Source organism: Solanum dulcamara, chromosome 7, assembly GCF_947179165.1.
Source record: "Solanum dulcamara chromosome 7, daSolDulc1.2, whole genome shotgun sequence".
Lineage (NCBI taxonomy): Eukaryota > Viridiplantae > Streptophyta > Magnoliopsida > Solanales > Solanaceae > Solanum > Solanum dulcamara.
The window spans coordinates 50,170,425-50,192,463 of record NC_077243.1 but is presented as its reverse complement, the minus strand read 5'-3'; the positions used below and the strand labels follow the sequence as shown (position 1 = coordinate 50,192,463).

The window sequence follows — 22,039 nt, the reverse complement described above, 5'->3', positions numbered from 1 at the left end:
GAAATTTTTGAGTAATCAAAACATCATTAGCTATAACTTTTGTGAAGACCATATGTTAAGTTGTGGAGGTTATGTAGGTCAAGTAAATTAATTATTGTAAGACAATGTGCTGTGACTAAATGGAGTATTTGTTGAAGAAAATTCATATCTCACCGTAAGATGCTCCATATTGGTTGATTGTTGAACGACATGAAAGTAGACTTCTATATCTACAATTCTTATGAAGACACCAAATCCTAATAAGGAATTTATCTTGTTCAAACGCAGCTCCAAAAATAAGTATTCTGTCAAAGATAACTCATTTCACCTACCATGGAAAGATCTAGATACATTTGACATCACTCATGACATCAATAGTCCTCCATTTGATATCACCCATGACATCAATATATTCCATTAAATTTTTAGATTTTTCTTTATAATTATTTTATTTATTGTTAGGTTCCTCTTTCCCACTTATAAATACCCACCTTATTTTCTCATTTTATTCATCAAGCTTTCTCACACAAGTCTTCTCTCTATACATTTCTTTACACATTCTCAAATATAGTTTTAGTTCTTAGAAGGGAAGAAATACTATTCCGATAATTCATATACTCCGGGTAGTACACAAAATGTTCCGGCGAGGAGAAAAGCTAGGACTCAAGAGTGTTCATTAAATCTTTCGATTCCGACTAAAGCTTCAGATTCTAGGTATGTAAGGCTTCAATGAGAGTATTCCTTCCTCTCTCATGTCTAAATTATTTTTATTATATGATAAATTATATTTATTTTCTTTAAGCTCTACTCTAAGTTATGTGGGTATTTATCCATGGGTTCTTCCACCCATGTAGTCCAAAAACTCTTTCAATTAAGTCTCTTGATTTCAAATAATATTTTCTTATGGTAATTCCTATTTTTACTTAATATTATGAATCATTGTTAAACTAATGATTATTGGTCTATTTTGATGCGACATAATTTCATATGTATGAATTGATGGTTTGCAAGTAATTCCTCTATTTATCTATTTAAGAGTTCTTGAAATTTATGGTGGGTTGTTTAAAGCATGATTTTTAATTAATGGATTTTAAAGTATTTATGTATATTTATTTACATATATATTTGCAAGTTGAAGTGATTTGAACTCACCTAGTTTTACTATATTTTTAATAAAGTTTGACTTGAAAGCCTTGACTCTAAATGAATGTTTGTGAAAACAATATCTATGATCAAAAGAGAGTCTTATGAAAATAAAGAATGATAAAATAATATGAATAATGGATTCTTTATGCAATAAGGACAATTCTTGCATATTTGAATTTTCAAATATTTTAATGAGCTATTCTATCGAATATGATATTTGAATTCTCAAGTTATATGCTATGAATATTTTAAAGTATTAAACTATTCTGTGGAATTGACTTAGCACCGAATGAGGCATTGAGGTGAGATTCGGTAAGTGAATCCTAGTAGCAACCCCTTGTCTCATTAACTATGTGCCAATATAGGGGCCCTTATAGGTTTAGGCTAATGGATCTATGAAAGCTCTTAAAGTTAAAGTTAAAGAAATGAATGAAGTTGACGGAGTTTTACCTGGCAAGTTGTCACGACCCAAGCCTAGGGCCTAGGTGACATGGCGAATGAGGAACCCGAAAGTACCTCAAACAAGCCTCTTAACATTCTTTTAGCCTTTCATAGGTAATGATGATAAATAAATAAGCAGAAAACATAATAATAAATCTTCAACTTACATATGTCCAACAATACCTCTAACTATTAGATTTAATGGGGCTAAGACAAGTTCCTAGCTCACCCTCAATCATAATAGAAGAAATGCCATAATAAAATATCTTAACATATCATAAGCTAGAAAGATAAAGGAGTATTGTTCCCGGAACATGGGAACTCACCAAAAGTAATCTTCAATGGAATATCAACTAGCCACGTGGAGGAGAACGAGGAGGAGAACCGATCCCTACATGGTGATTTCATGTAGGCAAAATAGTATGCGTTAGTACTTTGAATGTACTAAGTATATAAGGATGCATGAACATTGAGGAAATATTATAAAATTTATGCAATATGGAACATAATGTAATACATGCATAATAAATCATACGGATATCGTTTAAAACATTCATTTTGTGGGAAAATAACCATAACCGACATTTAAGACCATGCAAGCTATTACATGGAATCCAACATAACCCCCTACGTTGGCCGGGGAGACTACTTGCCAGGTAGAACTCCATCAACTTCATTCATTTTTTTAACTTTAACTTTAAGGGCTATCTATGGATCCATTAGCCTAAACCTACAAGGGCTCCTATGTTGGCACATAGTTAATGAGACAAGGGGTTGCTACTAGGATTCCCTTATCGAATCCCACCTCAATGCCTCATTCGGTGCTAAGTCAATCCCACGGAATAGTTTAATACTTCAAAATATTCATAGCATATAACTTGAGAATTCAAACATCATATTCGGTAGAATAGCTCATTAAAACATTTGATAATTCAAATATGCAAGAATTGTCCTTATTGCATAAAGAATCCATCATTAATATCATTTCATCATTCTTTCATTTCATAAGACTCCCTTTTTGATCATAGATATTGCTTTCATAAATATTTATTTGGAGTCAAAGCTTTCAAGTTAAACTTTATTAAAAACATAGTAAAACTAGGTGGGTTCAAATCACTTCAACTTGCAAATATGTATGTAAATAAATATTCATAAATACTTTGAAATCCATTAATTAAAAATCATGCTTTAAACAACCCACCATGAATTTCAAGAGTCTTTAAATAGATAAATAGAGGAATTACTTGTAAACCATCAATTCATATATATGAAATTATGTTGCATCAAAATAGAGCAATAATCATTAGTTTAACCATGATTCATATTATTAAGTAAAAATAAGAATTTACCATAAAAAAATATTACTTAAAATTAAGAGACTTAATTGAAATAGTTTTTGGACTATATGGATGGAAGAACTCATGGATAAACATCTACATAACTTAAGAGTAAAGCTTAAAAAAAATAAATTTAATTTATCATATAATCAAAATAATTTAGGCATGAGAGTGGAAGGAATACTCTCATTGAAGCCTTACATACCTGGAAACCGAAGCTTTAGTTGGTATCGAAAGACTTAATGAACACTCTTGAGTCCTAGCTTCTCTCCTTGCCGGAACGTTTTGTGTACTACCCGGAGTATATGAATCACCGGAATAGTATTTCTTTACTACTAAGAACTAAAACTATATTTGAGAATATGTAAAGAAATGTATAGAGAGAAGATTTGCTTGAGAAAGCTTGATGAATAAAATGAGGAAATAAGGTGGGTATTTATAGGTGGAAAAGAGGGACCTAACAATAAATAAAATAATTATAAAAAAAATCTGAAAATTTAGTGGAATATATTAATGTCATGGATGATGTTAAATGGAGGACAATTTATGTTATGAGTGATGTCAAATGTATTTAGATCTTTCTATGGTAGGTGAAATGAGTTATTTTTGACAGAATACTCCTTTTGGGAGCTGCGTTTGAATAAGATAAATTCCGTATTAGGATTTGGTGTCTTCATAAGAATTGTAGATATGGAAGTCTAGTTTCATATAGTTCAAGAATCAACTAATTTGGATAAACCTACAGTGAGATATGATTTTTCTTCTATAAATACTCATTTCCGTCACAGCATCCTACCTTACAAAAAGTAATTTATTTCACCTACTTAACCTCCGAATATTACAATATGGTCTTCATAAAAGTTGTAGGTAATGATCTTGGGGTTACTCAGAAATTTGAATCATGCAATTTGGATATTCCTATGAAAAGTTATGCCCAAAATACAGAGGTTGTATCATGTTTAGGCGAAAATTGAAACATCGTATACAACATTTTTAGGGGATGTTACATTATCTCCCCCTTGGAAAAATTCATCCTAGAATGAGAAAAGACTTAGCTTGAGTAGACTAGAGTGTTAACAAACAACCTATCATTAATGCAGTAGTGTAATTTAAAATACTGTTTAAAACATATTTCATAATTTTGCAAGCATATGACAAGAAAAGTTGAGATGTAAAGATTTCAAGTAATTGAGCAAGGGCAACTTAATACCTTAGGTTTGGGTAGAGGGGAAAATATGAGGGTATCTTTTAATCATATCCGCTTCCGCTTCCCATGTTGCACTTTCTATTTGTTCATTCCTCCAAAGGACTTTAACAGATGCAACTTCTTTGTTCCTCAATCTCTTAACTTGCCGGTCCAAAATTTCTACAGGAACTTCTTCATAGGTCAAGTTTTCTTCAATATTCACTACTCCCATAGGTAGAATGGAACTAGGATCACCCAAACGTTTTTTCAACATAGACACGTGAAACACTGGATGAACCATGACCATTTCCAATGGTAATTCCAACTCATATGCAACCTTACCAACACGTCTCATGATTCTATAAGGCCCTACATATCTAGGGCTCAATTTACCTTTCTTGCCAAATTGAACCATACCTTTCATGGGTGAAACCTTCAGATACACCCAATCATCCACATTAAACTCAAGATCCCTTCTTCTAGTGTCAGAATAGGACTTTTGACGACTTTGAGCCGTTTTCAACCTTTCTCTAATGATCTTCACCTTCTCTAAAGCATCAAGTACCAAATCGGGGCCCAACAAGGTCATCTCGCCTACTTCGAACCAACCAACTGGTGATCTACATCATCTCCCATACAAAGCCTCAAATGGCGCCATCTCAATACTTGAGTGGTAACTATTATTATAGGCAAACTCGATGAGAGGTAGATGATCATCCCAATTCCCTTTAAACTCCAACACACAAGCCCTTAACATATCCTCTAGTGTTTGAATCGTCCTTTCGGCTTGCCCATCCGTTTGAGGATGGAATGCTGTGCTCAACTTTACCTTAGTACCGAGGCCTTTTTGAAATGATCTCCAGAAGTAAGAAGTGAATTGGGTACCACGATCCGAAATAATGGATAACGGCACACCATGCAACCTCACCAACTCTCGAATATACAACTTGGCATAGTCTTCGGCACTATAGGAAGTTTTAATCGGTAGGAAGTGAGCTGACTTAGTCATTCTATCAATAATTACCCAAATCGTGTCATGACGCTTCGGGGTATGAGGCAAACCCACTACAAAATCCATATTCACATCTTCTCACTTCTAAGTAGGGATTTCAATGTCTTGGGCTAGGCCACCTGGCCTTTGATGTTCGGCCTTCACTTGTTGGCAATTTGTACATTCAGACACAAACCTTGCTATGTCCTTCTTCATGCCACCCCACCAATACAACTCCTTTAAGTCTCGGTACAATTTCGTTGAACCGGGATGAATGGAGTATCTAGAATTATGAGCCTCCATCAAGATCAAACTCCTTAGGCCATCAACATCTGGAACACATATCCGACCTTGGTAGTATAGAACCCCATCTCCCCCTTGGAAAAAGACCTCTATCTTCTTTTCCTTTACCAACTTCTTTAACTCGATAAACTTTGGGTCAAGATCTTGCTTGGATTTAACATCCACCACCAAAGAGGATTCAGACCTATTTTGAACAACCATACCCCCATAATTAGTACTACCCAACTTCATCCCTAATCTAGCCAATCGGTGAACATCTTTCACCAACTCCTTCTTCCTTTCATCCACATGGGCCACACTCCCTATAGACACTCTACTAAGTGCATCAGCAGCCACATTGGCTTTACCCGGATGATAGTGCACACTCATGTCATAGTCCTTAAGGAGTTCTAGCCACCTTCTTTGCCTTAGATTAAGGTCCTTTTGGGTGAACATATATTGAAGACTCTTATGATCAGTATACACATCCACATGCACCCCATAGAGGTAATGCCTCCAAATTTTTAGAGCAAAAACAACGGCCGCCAATTCAAGGTCATGGGTAGGGTAGTTGCCCTCATGCACCTTTAATTGCGTAGAAGCATAGGCTATTACCTTGCCTTTTTGCATTAAGACACAGCCTAAACCAATCTTTGAAGCATCACAATAAACTACAAACCCTTCTAATCCTTCTGGGAGAGTCAAAATAGGAGCAGAGGTAAGTCGATCTTTTAAGGTCTGGAAACTCTTCTCAGACTCATTTGTCCATATGAATTTGGATTTCTTTTGGGTCAATTTTGTCCTAGGAGATGAAATGGAAGAAAAGCCTTTGACGAACCTTCTATAGTACCCGGCTAGACCTAAGAAGCTCCTAATATCTGAAGGAGATAATGGTCTAGGCCAATTTTTGACTGCCTCTATTTTTTTAGGATCAACCTTGATTCCATCACCGGACACTACGTGACCAAGAAATGCTACCTCCTTTAACCAAAATTCATACTTACTAAATTTTGCAAATAATTGTTTATCCCTCAATGTTTGAAGAACAACTCTCAAGTGATTTTTATGTTCTTCCTCACCCCGAGAGTAAATTAAAATATCATCAATGAAGACCACTACAAAGGTATCAAGGTAAGGTTTGAACACCCTATTCATCAAGTCCATAAACACCGCCGGTGCATTCGTCAACCCAAAACCCATCACCACAAACTCATAGTTACCATACCTTGTTCGGAAGGCTGTTTTGGGAATTTCACACTCCCTTACCCGTAGTTGGTGATAGCCAGACCGAAGGTCGATCTTGGAGAAGTGACTTGTCCCTTGTAATTGATCAAACAAGTCATCTATTCTAGGGAGTGGGTACTTGTTCTTAATGGTCATCTTATTTAATTGTCAGTAGTCTATGCACATTCGAAGTGACCCATCCTTCTTTTTTACAAATAGAACGGGAGCACCCCATGGCGAAATACTTGGTCTTATGAACCCCTTCTCTAACAAGTCCTTTAATTGTTCCTTCAGCTCTTTCAATTCTGCTGGGGCCATGCGGTAAGGAGGAACAGAGATAGGTTGGGTATCAGGGAAGAGATCGATACCAAAATCAACTTCCCTTTTGGGAGGGACACCAGGAAGGTCATCAGGAAAGACATCGGGGAATTCATTGACTATAGGAACTGACTCAAGAGAAGGACTTTTGGAGTTGACATCCCTAACCCTCACAATATGGTAAATACATCTTAGAAATCATTTTGCGAGCCTTAAGATAAGAAATAAACTGACCCTTCACCACCGAATCACGACCCTGCCATTCAATAACAGGCTCATTTGGAAATTGGAACTTGACTCGATGATTCCTACAATCTATGGAAGCATAAGATGCATGTAACTAATCCATCCCAAGAATGACATCGAAATCTATCATGTCAAGCTCAATGAGATCACAAGGAATAACTTTATGCAAGATAGACATAAGGCAACCCCTATAGACCTTTCTAGCAATAACTGACTCACCAATTGGGGTAGACACCAAATAAGGTTCTAATAACATTTCAGGTAAAACATCAAATCTATTAGCAAGGAATGGAGTAACAAAAGATAAATTTGCACCCAGATCTAATAGTGCATACACATCAAAAGAAAAGACCTTTAACATACCGGTAATGACATTGGGTGCATCCTCAATCTCTTGTCTCCCATGCAAGGCGTAAAAGCGGTTGGTGTGTTGGACACCTCCTTGGACTTGTTGACCATGAGCAATTTGTCCTTGAGTCCTACCACCACCATCTCTACAATCCTTAGCATGGTGGCCCAGCTTGCCACACTTAAAGCATGCATTGGAGTCGGCTAAGCATTCCCCTTTGTGAGTCCTTCCACACTTCTTGCAAGTGGGGAAAGTTTGAGTAGCAACATTCTCTTTTGGAATCATTGGTTTACCACTCTTGTCCTTGTTAAACTTTATAGGAGGAGTATTGGTGGAACCTTATCCCACAAATCGTTGCCCACCTTGGCCTTTGCCATTGTTACCATGATCGGACCTTTGAGGGTTAAACCCTCCACCATCTACTCTAGCCTTTTTGAACCCCCTTGATCTCTCTCTAAGCTTCTCTTCTTCAATTTATTCTGCGTAAGTCATTAACCGAGAGATATCCATCTCTTTGATCAACATGGCCGTTTTGCACTCCTTGGACACCAAGCTTGAGACACCGGAAATAAACTTGCTCATCCTAGCTCTTGGGTCAGAGACCATGAAGGGAGCATACTTTGATAACTTAGTGAATTTGAGAGCATACTCCCTCACGCTCATACTCCTTTGACGGAGGTTGATGAACTCTTGGATTTTGGCCTCCCTTAGCTCTAATGGGAAGAAGCGATCTAGGAAGGCACCTTTAAACTCTTCCCATCCTATCGGCCCTATTTCTTCATCCCTCTCAATAACCCATTGTTCATACCATACTCGAGCCACACCTTTGAGTTGATAGGCCACTAGCTCGGCCTTCTCATTTGGTGTCACACCCATGATAGCCACAATCCGGTATACCTCATTAATGAACTCCATAGGGTCCTCATCTAGTTTAGAACCATCGAACTCAGACGGATTCATCCTTTGGAAATCCTGAATCCTAGAGGCTGGATTTTGTATTTGGGGAGGAGGAACACCTAGATTCCCTTGGTTGGCTACGACTTGAGCTAACAAAGTAATAACACTACAAAACTCAGCATGGGTTACCCCATCCTCATGATATTGGGTATTGGGAACCGGAGGAGTTTGGTCCTCATCGTCAACCCTTGCTCTTCGAGGTGGTCTTCCACGAGTCATTATCTAAAGAACACAAAATGGGTCATTAGTTAAAGGAAAGCTTAGGATGCTCTAAGGCACGACATGAATTTGAAAGAAGTGAAAATTTTCCTAAACGCCTCATAGTCTCTTATTCATAATTATGGCGCACTTCACAACCATGAACAAGACCCTATTCGACGCAGTATGTTGGACTCCAAGGATCATTCAAAACCTCGGGCTCTGATACCAAGTTTGTCACAACCTAAGTCTAGGGCCTAGACGTGACATAGCGAATGAGGAACCCGAAAGTACCTCAAACAAGCCTCTTAGCATTCTTTTAGCCTTTCATAAGTAATGATGATAAATAAATAAGCAGAAAACATAATAATAAATCTTCAACTTACATATGTCCAACAATACCTCTAACTATTAGATTTAATGGGGCTAAGACAAGTTCCTAGCTCACCCTCAATCATAATAGAAGAAATGCCATAATAAAATATCTTAACATATCATAAGCTAGAAAGATAAAGGAGTATTGTTCCCGGAACATGAGAACTCACCAAAAGTAGTCTTCAATGGAATATCAACTAGCCACGTGGAGGAGAACGAGGAGGAGAACCGATCCCTACATGGTGATTTCATGTAGGCAAAATAGTATGCGTTAGTACTTTGAATGTACTAAGTATATAAGGATGCATGAACATTGAGGAAATATTATAAAATTTATGCAATATGGAACATAATGTAATACATGCATAATAAATTATACGGATATCCTTTAAAATATTGATTTTGTGGGAAAATAACCATAACCGACATTTAAGACCATGCGAGCTATTACATGGAATCCAACATAACCCCCTACGTTGGCCGGGGAGACTACTTGCCAGGTAGAACTCCATCAACTTCATTCATTTTTTTAACTTTAACTTTAAGGGCTATCTATGGATCCATTAGCCTAAACCTACAAGGGCTCCTATGTAGACGTGACATGGCGAATGAGGAACCCAAAAGTACCTCAAACAAGCCTCTTAGCATTCTTTTAGCCTTTCATAGATAATGATAATAAATAAACAAGCGGAAATCATAATAATAAATCTTCAACTTACATATGTCCAACAATACCTCTAACTATTAGATTTAATGGGGCTAAGACAAGTTTCTAGCTCACCCTCAATCATAATAGAAGAAATGCCATAATAAAATATCTTAACATATCATAAGCTAGAAAGATAAAGGAGTATTGTTCCCGGAACATGGGAACTCACCAAAAGTAATCTTCAATGGAATATCAACTAGCCACGTGGAGGAGAACGAGGAGGAGAACCGATCCCTACATGGTGATTTCATGTAGGCAAAATAGTATGCGTTAGTACTTTGAATGTACTAAGTATATAAGGATGCATGAACATTGAGGAAATATTATAAAATTTATGCAATATGGAACATAATGTAATATATGCATAATAAATTATACGGATATCCTTTAAAATATTGATTTTGTGGGAAAATAACCATAACCGACATTTAAGACCATGCGAGCTATTACATGGAATCCAACATAACCCCCTACGTTGGCCGGGGAGACTACTTGCCAGGTAGAACTCCATCAACTTCATTCATTTTTTTAACTTTAACTTTAAGGGCTATCTATGGATCCATTAGCCTAAACCTACAAGGGCTCCTATGTAGACGTGACATGGCGAATGAGGAACCCAAAAGTACCTCAAACAAGCCTCTTAGCATTCTTTTAGCCTTTCATAGATAATGATAATAAATAAACAAGCGGAAATCATAATAATAAATCTTCAACTTACATATGTCCAACAATACCTCTAACTATTAGATTTAATGGGGCTAAGACAAGTTCCTAGCTCACCCTCAATCATAATAGAAGAAATGCCATAATAAAATATCTTAACATATCATAAGCTAGAAAGATAAAGGAGTATTGTTCCCGGAACATGGGAACTCACCAAAAGTAGTCTTCAATGGAATATCAACTAGCCACGTAGAGGAGAACGAGGAGGAACACTGATCCCTACATGGTGATATCATGTAGGCAAAAGAGTATGCGTTAGTACTTTGAATGTACTAAGTATGTAAGGATGCATGAACATTGAGGAAATATTATAACATTTATGCAATATGGAACATAATGTAATACATGCATAATAAATCATATGGATATCCTTTAAAACATTCATTTTGTGGGAAAATAACCATAAGCGTCATTTAATACCATGCGAGCTATTACATGGAATCCAACATAACCCCCTACGTTGGCCAGGGAGACTACTTGCCAGGTAGAACTCCATCAACTTCATTCATTTTTTTAACTTTAACTTTAAGGGCTATCTATGGATCCATTAGCCTAAACCTACAAGGGCTCCTATGTTGGCACATAGTTAATGAGACAAGGGGTTGCTACTAGGATTCCCTTATCGAATCCCACCTCAATGCCTCATTCGGTGCTAAGTCAATCCCACGGAATAGTTTAATACTTCAAAATATTCATAGCATATAACTTGAGAATTCAAACATCATATTCGGTAGAATAGCTCATTAAAACATTTGATAATTCAAATATGCAAGAATTGTCCTTATTGCATAAAGAATCCATCATTAATATCATTTCATCATTCTTTCATTTCATAAGACTCCCTTTTTGATCATAGATATTGCTTTCATAAATATTTATTTGGAGTCAAAGCTTTCAAGTTAAACTTTATTAAAAACATAGTAAAACTAGGTGGGTTCAAATCACTTCAACTTGCAAATATGTATGTAAATAAATATTCATAAATACTTTGAAATCCATTAATTAAAAATCATGCTTTAAACAACCCACCATGAATTTCAAGAGTCTTTAAATAGATAAATAGAGGAATTACTTGTAAACCATCAATTCATATATATGAAATTATGTTGCATCAAAATAGAGCAATAATCATTAGTTTAACCATGATTCATATTATTAAGTAAAAATAAGAATTTACCATAAAAAAATATTACTTAAAATCAAGAGACTTAATTGAAATAGTTTTTGGACTATATGGATGGAAGAACTCATGGATAAACATCTACATAACTTAAGAGTAAAGCTTAAAAAAAATAAATTTAATTTATCATATAATCAAAATAATTTAGGCATGAGAGTGGAAGGAATACTCTCATTGAAGCCTTACATACCTGGAAACCGAAGCTTTAGTTGGTATCGAAAGACTTAATGAACACTCTTGAGTCCTAGCTTCTCTCCTTGCCGGAACGTTTTGTGTACTACTCGGAGTATATGAATCACCGGAATAGTATTTCTTTACTACTAAGAACTAAAACTATATTTGAGAATATGTAAAGAAATGTATAGAGAGAAGATTTGCTTGAGAAAGCTTGATGAATAAAATGAGGAAATAAGGTGGGTATTTATAGGTGGGAAAGAGAGACCTAACAATAAATAAAATAATTATAAAAAAAATCTGAAAATTTAGTGGAATATATTGATGTCATGGATGATGTTAAATGGAGGACAATTTATGTTATGAGTGATGTCAAATGTATCTAGATCTTTCTATGGTAGGTGAAATGAGTTATTTTTGACAGAATACTCCTTTTGGGAGCTGCGTTTGAATAAGATAAATTCCTTATTAGGATTTGGTGTCTTCATAAGAATTGTAGATATGGAAGTCTAGTTTCATATAGTTCAAGAATCAACTAATTTGGATAAACCTACAGTGAGATATGATTTTTCTTCTATAAACACTCATTTCCGTCACAGCATCCTACCTTACAAAAAGTAATTTATTTGACCTACTTAACCTCCAAATATTAAAATATGGTCTACATAAAAGTTGTAGGTAATGATCTTGTGGTTACTCCGAAATTTGAATCACGTAATTTGGATATTCCTATGAAAGGTTATGCCCAAAATACAGAGGCTGTATCATGTTTAGGCGAAAATTGAAACATCGTATACAACATTTTTAGGGGATGTTACACAAGTAGTCTCCCCGGCTAACGTAGGGGGTCATGTTGGATTCCATGTAATAGCTCGCATGGTCTTAAATGTCGGTTATGGTCATCTTCCCACAAAATAAATGTTTTAAAGGATATCTATATGATTTATTATGCATACATTACATATTACATAAATGTTTTAGTATTTCCTCAATGTTCATGCATCCTTACATACTTAGTACATTGAAAGTACTAACGCATACTCTTTTGCCTACATGATATCACTGTGTAGGAATCAGTGTTCCTCCTCGTTCTCCTCCACATGGCTAGATGAGATTTCGTTGAAGATTACTTTTTGTGAGTTCTCATGTTCCGGGAACAATACTCCTTTATCTTTCTAGCTTATGATATGTTAAGATATTTTACTATGGCATTTCTTCTATTATGATTGAGGGTGAGCTAGGGACTTGTCTTAGCCAAGTTAAATCTAATAGTTAGAGGTATTGTTGGACATATGTAAGTTGAAGATTTACTATTATGATTTCCGCTTGTTTATTTATCATCATTACCAATGAAAGGCTAAAAGAATGCTAAGAGGTTTGTTTGAGGTACTTTTGAGTTCCTCATTCGCCATGTCAAGTCTAGGCTCTAGGCTTGGGTTGTGACAACTACTCCTACTCCTCCTACTACTCCTACTACAAATCCTCCTACTACTCCTGTTGTTGCTGCTGCTCCTGCTCCTGCTACCACTACGACTGCTACCACTGCCACTGCCCCTACGACTGCCACTCCCACTACTATTGCCACTCACACTACTGCTGTTGCCACTCGCACTACTGCTGCTACCACCACTACAGCTGCTACCACCACTACTATTGCTGCTACCTGCTGCTGCTGCAACTCTTACATAGGATATTTATATGGATAGTTAGAATATCTAGAAAGACAAGTTAGTTGCTCTAATATTAGGATAAGATGTTACAAAGAAATACTTCATTCTGTTCCATTAGGATAATATTCATGCCATTAGAATACATAAAGAGAATTCGATTAAGACAAAATTAGATACACGAAGAATGAAAATTTAGATCTAAACTTAAAAAGAACCTTTATTGGTTAAAAGAACAGTTATATAAACCAGTGTTTTAAGTACAACTGTTATATTCCGTATTTTTGCATATTGGACTATTAATGAGCTACCGGACATAAATTCAAGGACTTTTAACTTTGAATTTTAAAACGACACGATTCGGTTGTAAATGACAAGTTATATGGATAATATATGTGAAGTTAAAGGCAAATTAAGAAAGACCCTTGAGCCAAAGCAAAATGGCAGCCATCAAATATTTTTTTCTTAAAGTCACATTTTCGGGTAGGCTGACTTTGGAAGGCCATAAACCATTTAGAATTTGAGAATTTGGGATAATTTTAAAAATGAAAGTTGTATATAATTGAAATATATTTCCAACCATAGGTCGTGGGTTGGGAGAAGACATTGGTATAAGGATATATGGATGTTTTAAGGCAAAAGGGTCGAGCTGAACAATGGATTCGGCCCAACCCAACTCCAACTCGGGTCAGGCCCAATACCCACACCCTTTAAGGGATATTTTCAGCCTCCCTTCCTCATTTTCAGACCAAGAATACCAGAAATTTCTAGAGAGAGAGGGGAGAATCCTAGAGAGAAACATCAATTTCGACCAAAATCTGAGCCCCGAATCCCGAAGCTCATGAAGAGAAAAGTGTTGTACGTCATGTTGCCTTCAATTTGAGCTAAAAATCAACTAATAAAGAGAGTGTTAATGTGGTTGCTACATACTTAAGGTAATATTAAAGTCCCTTTTTCATTGTGCACAAGTTTATTTAGAGTTTTTAATGGATTTTTTATTTTATTTATTTATTTATTGAGTAGCACCCCCAAGATTTATTATAGATAAAAAATGGAAAAATACAAGGAGGGGGACATAAACCTAACCTCCAGTCCTATGGTGATTCATAAGTCGGTCATCCTACTAAGGTCGACCAACTCATCCTCGATACAAGCAAACGGATCCTAAAAACTATGCACCTAAAGAAGAGGACTCCTCTTGATACAAAGAGACTAGGAAAGCATAAATAAGGGTGGATTAAATGGATTAGAATGGAGAAAATAGCGTTATAAAGTCTTTTGTCATTTTGTTTGAGATTTATGGATTAAGTGGCTATTTTGGGTGAATTAAATGGATGGAATTAGTTGAGTTATGATGTATAATAATTGTTGATGTTATTGATGAGTTGTTGTTCTTGAATTTAGAAAAATAAAGTATATGAAGATATTATATATATTTTGGAGCGGTTTGGTATAATATTTGTGGCTGTTTTGCAATGATATTTTGGAGACTGTTTCGTGGTTATTACGAACTATTTTGTGGGCTGAAATATTGGAGGATTGGCTGTAGTTGTTGTTGTTATACTATGGGTATATGGAAATAAAGGGGTGAATACAAGCATTAACATCCAAATGTATATTGGGCTATTTTGGAAGTAACATAAGGATGAATTTAATTCTATATTGATGTGAAATTATTGGTATTGTTGTTGTTGATATTTTAATTGGTGTTTGGCTAAATTGGAATTTTGAGAATTATTACGTTGTAGGGAAAAAGCTGCCCGAATTTTGTTAAGTTTCATTTATACTTGGATTTAGTTAATAAGTGATGTGGATATATAACTATGGCCTATGTTATCTTAATTTTAGACCCACGAGCTCGAGAAGTAGACGTTGGACATTTAGATAGAGTTCAAGGCATGTAAATCTATTTCTTCTTTCTTTTTGGAATGCCTTAGATTTAAGTAATGAATGATATGAGTTTGGGGTAATTCTATTCATAAATTCTGAATGTAATTCATGATCCTTATTTAGTTCTTGATGTTAGAGTTCCTAATGTGATTGAGCTATTGCCCCTCAAATACTCTATATATTGGATAGTTGCTAGTGTATAAAAGTCCCTATTTTTACAAACTTTATCATAATTAGCGTCCTTATCTTACAATAGTTATCGCGGACCACACTGTCTAGCAAATTATATTCAAGCTTCAGGTTTGATCAATACTTGTCCCAAGTCCGCGAACGGACCTGTCGCGGACCACACTGCCTCGCAGATTAAGTTCAAGTTTCAATTTGGTCTCTACATGTCAAAAGTCTGTGACGCAGACTTGTCGCAGACCATACTGCCTTGCTTAAATTCTTAATTTTGCTTGGTTTATTCCTCATGGCCAGGTCCACAATGCGGACCTGTCATGAACTATACTGCCTTAGCCAATAAATTTTATACTTTGGGCATTCAAGTGTTAGTTATTCCACTCATTCTATTGAGTCTCAGATGATGATCTAATTGTACATGATTGCTCATGATATTCTATTTGTGCATATTGTTATTGTATTATTCACCGAGTCTTGAGCCGGATATGTTGTCGTGCACAATTTTACTACATTATTCACCGAGTTCCTTACTAGAAGGTCGGGTATGGTATATGATGAAATGATGTTATGGTTATGACACCAAGTCCCATAATGGGTTAGGTACGGTAAAGTGTACACTACTCTATTCACCAAATCCCTTTCTAGAGGGATGGGTACGGTATATATATACACATATGACAATATAATAATATAATTATAATTGCGAGTCCCATAATGGGCCGGGTACATTATATGATAATGATATGCATGACTTCATTTCATAAGATGTATGTACAGTGATTTATTGATTATCATACTTGTCTCATGAATCTTTATTTCAGATGTGATCTCCTTTATGGTATTTTATGCTTTATATACTCAGTACATATTCCGTACTAACCCCCTTTCTTCGGGGGGCTGCATTTTATGCCCGTAGATACAGATACTCATTTCGGGAATTCGCCAGCTTAGAATTTCCACTCAGCTAGTTTGGAGTGCTCCATTGTTACGGAGCCTACATTTTTGGTACCAATCCTTTTGATGTATATATTTGTTTATTCAAGGGTACAGCGGGGCCTTTGTCCCGCCATATGATATTGTTGATACTCTTAGAGGTTTGTAAACATATGTGTGGGTTGTGTATAAGTTTGTTTAGCTGAGTCTATACGATATGCTATGGATATTGACATGTAATGGCAGCCTTGTCGGCTTGCGCGTCCTTTCATGATATGATAGTAGTGACTCCTCAAGAGATAAATGACAGGGAATTATTATATAAAAATATCATGAACCATTGGAGTTCTTATGTAAGTTATCATATTATTCGTGGTTCAGCTTGACTACCTCTAATAGGTATGTATGTGGGTGTACAGATCGGGCCCCAGTCATGGCCTACGGGGTTGGGTCGTGACAAAAGTAGTATCAGAGTAGTTCGTCCTGGAGTGTCTACAAACCGTGTCTAATGGAGTCTTGTTTATTGGTGTATTGTACACCACATCTATAAACAGGAAGTTATAAGTCATTTAGGATGTTGTCTTCCTTTCTTACTCTAGATTGTGTGATAGAGCTATGTTATTAGGAAAATCCCTCACTAACATATTAATTTTGTCTACAACTATGCCTCCAAAGAAAGTGACAGCTGCCCAAAAGAGCAAATCAGCAGCAGGAGAGACTAGTCATACTCAAAGAGTCACTAAGTCTTATGCCCAGTCCATGCCCGAGATTATACTTTAGTCAGTGAGCTCTGCTACACCACCTCCAGAGGAGCTAAGAGCAGCGACAACTATAGATCAAGATGCGGATCCACTGCCAGCTCCAACGTCTGAGCCTCCAGCTCTCCAGCCAGGGGCGGAGGATAGAGCGATGAGAGACACAATTTAGTTATTGACCAGGTTAATGGCAGGGCAGACTTGTCAGCATGGTCTAGGAGTTGATTAAGCTGATAGACATGATAGTTTAAGGGTTCATGACTTCTTGACTTGTAGCCCCCTAGAATTTTATGGGTCGAGGCCTGCAGATGACCCATAGAAGTTTATCCGACAGATTCAGCATACATTGAGGATAATTAGGGCTTCTAAGACTGAGTTTGTTAAGTTGACTTCATATCGATTGCGTGATGTATCCATTAATTGATATGAATCTTGGGAGTTATCTAGGGGCGAGGGTGCTTCTCTAGCGGTATGGGATGAGTTTGGGGAGGCCTTCCTTGGCCACTTTCTACCTCTAGAGATGAAACGAGCCCGAGTTGATAGGTTCTTACATTTGAGGATGAATAGCAGGAGTGTTCAAGATTATAGCCTTGAGTTTGATTTGTTGGCGAGACATGCGCCCACTATTGTAGCTGATATGGCTAATAGAGTGTATTATTATGTGATAGGGCGGGATCGTTAGTTGATTGGTAGATATATGGCTATGCTTCTCATCCAAGTATGGATTTTGCTTGGGTACACGTATATGCGTAGGGGTAGAGGGTCGGCATAGGAGGTGTTAGCCCGATAGAGATCATGACAAAGGCCAGCGTAAGAGAGCTAGATCGGCTAGTTATTCTGGTGAATTTCAAGGCAGGCAGCCTTAGTAGTATAGTAGATATCCTTCTCAGCCATCCCAGAGTGCACCCCTATAGTTCACAGGAAGGAGATTGGATAGCACAGGATATTCAGAAGCCGGTCAGAGCTCTAGGGTTTTAGGTTCACAAACGAGCAGGGGTTTATGCCAGTCGAGGCCATCTTTTCCTCGGTGTCCTTATTATGGTAGGTCCTATTTTGGAAAATGTCGTTATTCCACAGGTTCTTGCTTTACGTATGGTCCTCAAGGCCATATGATGAGGGAGTGTCCATTCGGGGGTAGTCTAGGGGATGCAACTCAGCCTACTAGGTCAGTTGCTAGTTCTTCTCCTTCGGTGGCTATATGCCCTATGGGGCAGGGTATTTATACATCAGCAGGCCATGGTAGAGGTCATGGTGGAGCTTCCAGTTCTAACGGTCCCTCGAACCCCATATATGTTTTGACCAATAGACAGGATCAAGAGGCATCACCAAATGTGGTTATAGGTATAGTATTGATCTTTTCTCGGGACGTATATGTATTGATAGATCCAGGATCCACCTTATCATATATATCTTCCTTTGTTGCTAATAGAATTGGAATAAAACCTAAGTTGATAGAACTATTTAAGGTAGCTACACCGGTAGAGGATTCTGTTATAGCTAAGCAAGTATATAGAGATTTTTGGTGATTATATATGGTCGCCACACCAAGGCAGATTTGATAGAGTTAGATATGACAGAATTTGATATTATTGTGGGAATGGATTAGTTAGCTTCTTATTATGCTACTATTGATTGTAGAGAAAAAGCAGTTCGATTTCAGTTTCTAGGAGAACCAATTATAGAATAGCTAGGGAATACGGCATCACTGAGGGGTAAGTTTATTTCATACCTCAAGGCAAGGAAGATGGTGAAGAAGGGGTATATTTACCATCTAGTTCGTGTACCTAACTTGGAAGAAGAAGTACCGACTCTTCAGTCAGTCCCAATAGTTATTAAATTTCTAGATGAACTTCCAAGTCTTCCTCCTGAGTGGGAGATAGAGTCAGTCTATATCTATTCCCCTTACAGAATGGCACCCGCAGAGCTGAAGGAGTTGAAAGAGAAACTGAGAGACTTGTTAGAAAAAGGCTTCATTAGGCCCAGCACATCACCTTAGGTAGCACCGGTATTATTTAAGAAAGAAAGATGGGTCGCTGTGAATGTGTATTGATTATAGGTAGTTGAACAAGGTAACAATAAAGAATAGATATTTCCTATCCAGGATTGATGATTTATTTGACCAGTTGCAGGGTGCTAAGTGTTTATCAAATATAGACCTGCGGTCAGGCTATCATCAGATATAGGTGAAAGAAGCATATATCCCAAAGACTGCATTCAGGACCCGATACGGGCATTATGAGTTTAGGGTGATGTCTTTTGGGCTGACCAATGCTCCAGCAGTGTTTATGGATCTAATGAACCGAGTATTTAAGCCATTCCTAGACCTGTTTATGATTGTTTTTATTGATGATATTCTGGTATACTCACAATCTAAAGAGGAGCATGCGGATCATTTGAGGACAATACTTGGGGTGCTCCATCACTAGAAGTTGTATGCTAAGTTCTCTAAATGTGAATTCTGGTTGACTTCAGTAGCATTTTTGCGGCATATTATTGGAGCTAATGGTATTCGAGAAGATACACAAAAAATTGAGGTTGTAAAGATTTGGCCTAGACCTATGACGTCTACTGAGGTACATAGTTTTCTGGGCTAGCAGGATATTACAGGAGATTCGTAGAGAAGTTTGCTTCGATTTTAGTGCCTTTAACAAGGCTAACTCAAAAGGTAGCTAAGTTCCAGTGGACCGATGCTTGTGAACAAAGCTTTCAGTTGCTGAAAGATAAGTTGACTACAACCCCAATCCTAAATCTTCCTGAGGAACCAGATGGCTATGTCATTTATTATGATGCTTCCGGTGTTGGGCTAGGTTGTGTATTGATGCAATATGGCAGGGTCATAGCCTATACCTCCCGGCAACTCAGAAAGCACGAAAGAAATTATCCTACTTATGATCTGGAGTTAGCAGCAGTAATTCATGCTTTGAAAATATGGAGGCATTATCTATATAGTGTGCATATTGATATCTACACGGATCACAAAAGTCTCCAATACATCTGTAAGCAGAAGGACTTAAATTTGCAGCAGAGAAGGTGGCTAGAGTTGCTAAAAGATTATGATATTGATATTTTATACCACCTAGGAAAAGTGAATGTTGTAGCAGATGTACTCAGCCATAAATCTATGGGTAGCTTGGCAGATGTCAGAACGGAAGAAGATAGTCTGTGAGGTGTACCAGTTAGCTAACCTTGGAGTCCATTTGGTTGATTCTAATGATGGTCGAGTTTCTATTCGAGGAGTTGTTGAATCCTCTATCATGGAAGAGGTCAAGCGACTCAAGTACGAGGACCCTGTTCTAGCATAGTATAGGGATGCAACCCTTCAAAAGGAAAAGACCCCATTCGAGATCACACCTGATGGAGTGCTAAGATATAGGGGCAGACTTTGTGTAACTGAGATTGTAGGGCTACGATAATAGGTTATGGGAGAGGCACACTATGCCCGATATTTTGTTCATCTAGGGTCAAAAGAGATGTAGCATGACCTTAGATGTTTATACTGGTGGGATGGCATGAAGAAGGACATAGCAGAGTTCGTAGCCCAGTGTCCAAATTGCCAACATATTAAGATTGAGCATTAGAAGTCTTGCGGACTATTACAGGAGATGGAAATCCTAACTTGAAAATGGGAAGCAATTAATAGATACTTCATTACAGGCTCTCCTCGCACTCCATGGAAGTATGATTCCATATGGATTATTATAGATAGGCTGACAAAATCAGCCTATTTTCTTCCAGTCAGGACTACATATTCAGCTGAGGACTATGCGAGGTTATATATCAAAGAGATATTAAGACTCCACGGGATTCCCACATCTATTATCTCAGATAGAAGAGCTCAATTTACAACTAACTTCTGGAGGTTATTCTAGAAGGGATTAGGAACACAGGTAATCTTAGTACAACATTTCACCCTCATACTGATGGACAGGCTGAACGTACTATTCAGACACTAGAAGATATGTTACGAGCCAATATTATTGACTTCAGAGGTAGCTGGGATAATCATTTGTCACTTATTGAGTTTTTTTAAAAATAATAGCTACCATTCTAGTATCCAGATGGCACCGTACAAGGCTTTGTATGGCAGGAAGTGTAGGTCACCTATTGGTTGGTTTGGTATTGGTGAGACTAAACTAATAGGCCCAGACATGATTCAGCAAGCTGTGAATAAAGTGAAGCTCATTCAGGAGAGATTATTAGTAGCCCAAAATCGACAGAAATCATATGCAGATAATCGACATCGACCTTTAGAGTTTTAGATTAATGATTGGGTGTTCTTGAAGGTGTCACCCATGAAGGGGTAATGATATTCGGCAAGAAAGGGAAGCTTAGCCCGAGCTAAATATCAAAATCGATAAATTAATCAAAGAAAAACAACCTGAACTGCAAGTACCTAACAATACAAAAATAGACAAGCTAATTAGTCAATTAAAAAGGATAGAAATAACCGCACAAAAAGAAAAACAACAATTAGTTAAAAAATTACAACCATGGACTTTCTTTCACATAGACCAAGAAGGACAGCCGAAGAAAATAGTCAAAGAGACAGACAAAGAGTAAGCTATTCAAATAACAGAATTGGTAATAATTTTAGATCTAAAATTTTATCCCGAAGACACCCTAGTGAAGAATAAAATCAAGAATTAAATGAAATAATAGGTGTAGACAAAGATTTATAGATATTTCAACAAAATCAACTAAAACTATTAAACCCTAAGACATTATACAATGTTAGATGTTTCTCTAAAGACAATCACTTATATAGACATTATAGAGAAGAGGAAATGTCTGTCATA

At 36.9% G+C, this 22,039-nt stretch overlaps 1 protein-coding gene across 1 annotated transcript in view; it reads right to left on the bottom strand.

Moving 5' to 3' along the window:
* The window catches only part of LOC129894741 (uncharacterized), a 41,567-nt gene that overhangs the window by 7,552 nt on the left and 11,976 nt on the right, over positions 1-22,039 (bottom strand). The window contains exon 2 of the mRNA XM_055970395.1: positions 13,308-13,495. Coding sequence (XP_055826370.1) covers positions 13,308-13,495 — 188 coding nt within the window. The remainder of the gene's footprint in view (positions 1-13,307; positions 13,496-22,039) is intronic.